General features: G+C 40.2%; 1 protein-coding gene across 1 annotated transcript in view; it reads right to left on the bottom strand.

Annotated features, from left to right (window-relative positions):
• The window catches only part of CDC40 (cell division cycle 40), a 41,920-nt gene extending 37,394 nt beyond the window's left edge, over positions 1–4,526 (bottom strand). Inside the window, exon 1 of the mRNA XM_006926070.3 lies at positions 4,104–4,526. Within this exon, the coding sequence (XP_006926132.1) occupies positions 4,104–4,292 (189 nt within the window). The 5' untranslated portion in view covers positions 4,293–4,526. The remainder of the gene's footprint in view (positions 1–4,103) is intronic.
• Positions 4,527–5,018: the final 492 nt, after the last annotated feature.

Raw genomic sequence — 5,018 nt, 5'->3', positions numbered from 1 at the left:
GAGTGTTAAATAAAAACATTTTAAAGATAAACTAAAACTGAAAGCAGTTGCCACCAGTTAACCCTCACTAAACAACATCCTAACATATGTGCTACAGAAAACCTCTTGCATGTGAGATGCAAAAATCAGCATCATTCGCTGTCATCTTTTGAAGCTTAAATACATATAAAAAATATAGGACAATAACAGCTAAAGTAGGGGTGGGAAGATGTGAATAAAAGTGAAGTGTTCGTGAACTATTCAGTAAGAGGCAAAGATGTTGATTAATTTAAACATGTTTTAATTTCCAGGAGTAACCACTGAAGGCATAATTTAGAAATGAATACAAGAACGAAATGATAAAAAAAAAAGTAATCAATCCAAAAGAATGGATGCTTAGCATACTAACTTTCTGCCTTCTTTTCTACTACATTTAAGACTATACTTAAATATTGCTATGGCTGTACCTTACAAGTTCCGATGAATGTTATTTTTCCTTATTCATAATATTTTCTTTTTTTTTTTTTGGCCCATGGGTTACTAAAAAGTACAATTTCATAATTTTAAAATACCAGAATTTTATAGTTATCTTTTTGAGGCTGATTCAGCTTAGATGCATTGTGGTCAGACAACATGGTAATACGATTTAAAATTTATTGTGACTCATTTTATGGCCTAGTTCAGGAGCCCACAGTCTGTTTTTTGTACCAACAAGCTAAGAATGGTATCTACATTTGAAAGGGCTGAGGAAGGAAGGAGAAAAGGAAGATGTGATAGACTGTATGAGGCCAGCAAAGTCTAAAATATTTACTATCTGACCTGTACCAAAATTTGCCAATCCCTGACCTATGGTCAGAAAAACAAATTGTTTTATTAGTGTTTGAAAACGATACTCTGCATTGAGTGCTATGTTTTTTACCCCCTTTAAATTGTTTTGTTGTTTAGATTTTCTGTATCATTATTGATGTTTTTGCTTTTTCTATTAATTATTGAGAAAAGTATATATTAAAATCTTCTGTGATTGTAGACTTGTCAACTTCTTGTAATTTTATCAACTTTTGCTTAAATATTTTGAGCTTAGATTACTGGGTGCATACAAATTTAAAACATATCCCTCTTTGTGAATGACCCTTGTATTCAGGGAAATGGATTAAAAACATTGCAAAAGTTTATACTCTGCCAAAATGCTTGCTATTAGTCACAATACAATTAGTCAAATACAAACGAATATATTTATATGTTTCACATCTCCTCCCTTGGTCATTTTTGATATTGTTTCATTAACTATGTGCAAGGTTTTTAGTGGGTTTGTTGTTGTTTTTTGTTTTTTTTTTCATATAAGCAAGTGCTGGTTCACAGACTAGTGATGATCAATGTCCCTTACTCTATCATCATAGAACATAGATTGCTGGGGCGGGAGGCGGAAGGGTCTAGCCCAGCTCTGCTTCCAATGGACCTCTGGTACCTTAAGTAACCTTTCTGGATTTTCTTGACGTCATTGAACTAAGTTCTAGAGTCATCCCCCTCACCTCCACTCCATCAATATACATTGATTCTCAATGTACATGCTTTTCAAAAGACTTCTTTTTCACTTATTCTTTCATTCTTTTTCTCACTAAATATATTTCCCTTAATCTTGTATACTAGGCATTGGCGACATGAAAGCTAACAATGCAACTATCTCTGGTCCCCAGGGTCTCACAATAGTCCAGGGGAAAGAAAAAGGTTAACAAATTATAGGAATGTGGCAAGTGCTAGAGCTGAAGTACGAAAAGGTGCTAAGGTAGAGAGAAGAGGAAACATGTGCAGGAGACTGAAGGACAGTATAGTTTGGTTGGGGGGAGGGGAGAGGGAAGGCAGGAGGCAAGGGATTTCTAGGTAGAGACTAGTATGGGAAAAATTTTGAGATGAAAAAAGAAGAGAAGTCTTTTGAGCCTCTGTAGAGAGTTCAGCACGGGAGAATAACAGGCCTCATATGTTACAGAAGGAACTTTGTAATTACCCAGTAGGCAACACAGTGTCTTTTGGCAGGGAAGTGATGATTACCACTGAATTTTAGAAAGATCACTCTGGGTGCATTGTGAAGAAAGAATGGGGTATGAAACTGGGAGATACAAAAAGAGGAGGTAGGAAGACTAGTTAGAAGGTTATTATCATTGTTAGAAGAGAAATGATAAGAATCTGAACTACATGGTAACAGTAGAAGAGGAAGGAGAGATTTGATAAACATTACTGCATCACAATGGGCAGGACCCACTACCCAAAAGTAGGGGTTAAGAGAAAAAGTCAAGTCAAGAATGACACCGGGTAGAAGGAGGGAAGATATGAAGTAAGGCTGTGTCAGTGAAAACAGAGTGGAAGAAATTGATTTGAGAGAAATTAATGAAGCAGAAATGTTAAAACCATCTGAATGACTACGTTCAGGTGCTGAGGAAGAAGGAATAGAAAGAGAAGACACCTCTATTCTTGGCTTGGATTAATGGATAGGATCATTAATCAAAATGAGAAAAAAAGGTGAAATGGATTTTGAGGGGAAAAAATGCATTAATTTTTCTGCACACTGGACTGGAGGTGCCTCAGAACCATCCTGAGAGAAAAGTTTAATAGTTCTAGAGCTAGCAAGTTTACAGTTGGAAATAATAAAGATAGTGCGCCTGGCACTGTGCGAAATGCTTTATATGCTTTATGACGTCTTACAACTCCAAGAGTTTTCCCAAGAAAACTAGGCTGCTTTGCATTGAGGAGAAAATGCAATGAAGTGAGAGAGCTCCCAAAAGCTGAGCTGTGAAAGGAATGAAATGAAGACTCAGGAGGTTGCTGAAGGGCTGTAAGGTTGGGGAGTTTTAAGCAGTCTTTCATACCGGCTGTCCATTAGTAAAAAGTAAAGTTCATAAATAACTCACTAAACACCTGTAAAAGATGTAAGTTATTAACATTAGACTTGAGAACATCTTAAAAACAAAGAAATTTCTGCACACTGCCTCCATTCACCACATCTTGAGCTTCTGATCACCCCTATTAGGCTCTACTGGGCCTATACTATTAACTGGTGGATGCTCTCCTTGGGCTTTAGACACACTAATCTTCCCTCAGTTCTTCAAACACACTAAACTCTTTACCATCTCAAGGCCTGCTGTCTCCTTTGCTTGGAAACGCTTGCTTTAGCTTGCACATGGCTGACTTCTTGTTCAAAGCTGATTTTTTCAGAGGATGTTCCTGACCAACCTACTGAAGTCATACTCCTACCTTATTCTCTACTGTAATATCCTATTTTTTTTCCCCTCACAGTACTCAAACTAATCTGTGACCACTTTATTTGCCCACATTTTATTTGCTGCTTATTCCACTAGAATGTATGCATCATGATGGCAAAGACTTGTTGGCCTCTGTATCTTCAGCCTTTAGAAAGATTTCCTGGTAAATGACATGTATTCAAGAAATGTTTGTTTAATGAACTATACAACCCAATTTCTCCCTCTATCACCTTTCTCATTTGGGATCATGCATACTGTTTCTTAAATCCAAGGCCTTTTCTCATTTTAAGGACATACATAATCAAAAGAGCTAATTAACATTTATTGCACTTTTACTATATACCAGGCTGTGTTATAAGCTTTATTTACATCATTTCACTAAATCCTCACAATAACCCTCTCATATAGATAGGTGCTTTAAAAATTATCTCCAGGAAACAGGAGGTTATATAACTTGGCCACACAAGTGGTAGAGCTGGGATCAGAATCTAGTTCTGACTTGAGAACAAAACAAAGTCAGCCCTTCGACTGACGGCGAAAACTAGTTTGAGAAGTCCTGAGTTAGCTTTTCCTATGTTCTAAGATTACATTTGCTCTATTCAGGCCACATCCTAATCCATAAATTCAGATTTCACTCCTTCCCACTTGATTTCTGATGGCCGGAGTCAAGAGCGGGGAGCAGTGGAGGGCTGTCCTGAACTTCCAACCCCCGACTTCTCCCAAGGAAAATGCATGTGGGAAGAAAAGATCCAAGAGAGTTAGTAACTTACCTCCCAGCACTGAGGAAGAAGTAACCTGGGGCCATACAAGCGCTGCCAGATTTTGGAGCAGAAGCCAATTCCCGCACCGCAAAAAGGCAAAAGCGCTTACCTTAACTGCCACCTCTGGAGCCGAGTCCACCGCCACTACCAGAGAAGGCTTGTCAGAAGCTGATTTAGTCAAGTGCATGAGGGAGTCGGCAGCTGGCAGCTGACACCGTCCACCCTCACTGTCCGAGTCCGATTCGGATCCTGAACCCGAACCATAGGAAGCAGCCAGAGAGGCAATAGCAGCCGACATGACGGCAACAGAACTTCGGCGAACAGGCCCCGGCGGAAGAAGAAGCGGCTCCCAGGTCCTGACAGATTGCTGCGATACACATATACTTTCTTTGTTAAGAAATCATTTATGAAATTTTAAACAAATTAATTACATTAGAATAAGTACAACATAACTGAGGACTTGGAAACATTTGTCTAGGGACATAGAGAGAATTATAATAGCTTATAATTTTCTGGACCTTTTAGCTAGATTAAAGACTACGAATTCCTATATATCTTGCGGCCTCCAAGTCCTGCACTCCCGGCGTGCAGCGCGACGAGAAGTGAGAGAGGCACAATGGGAAATGTAGTTTGGAGTGAGGGGGCGGGGCGGGCAGGAATCTGTTTGACCCCGCCCCTGAGTGGATAGTTCATTCAATTGGCTATCATCTTCCCTCATTCCCTGGTTTAGCACTGTTCTCTCCTCCCCCTCCCCCAAACTGAGGATTAGGGCAATACCATAAAACCTCAGAAAAGGGGGGGGAAGATTGATTTTTCACCCCGGCTGCTGGGTGAGTGGGCGGAGGCTGTGTTTCCCACTACCACTGCACCTAGGCACTGGAAGCTGAAGAGGACAGCGAGAATCTTAAGTTGGATGACCCTGACTGGCGGGGAATAGCCTCTGGGAGGAAGAATGGGAGGTTAGGTGACCAGAGTGCAGCGGTCCCCCCCTGCTTCGGGCGCGGGTCCCGGCGCCCAGTTGTGG

This window comes from Pteropus alecto, unplaced genomic scaffold, assembly GCF_000325575.1.
Source record: "Pteropus alecto unplaced genomic scaffold, ASM32557v1 scaffold79, whole genome shotgun sequence".
In the NCBI taxonomy this organism is placed as follows: Eukaryota; Metazoa; Chordata; class Mammalia; order Chiroptera; family Pteropodidae; genus Pteropus; species Pteropus alecto.
The sequence above is the reverse complement of the archived record's forward strand: the minus strand, read 5'-3'. Positions and strand labels throughout refer to the sequence as shown.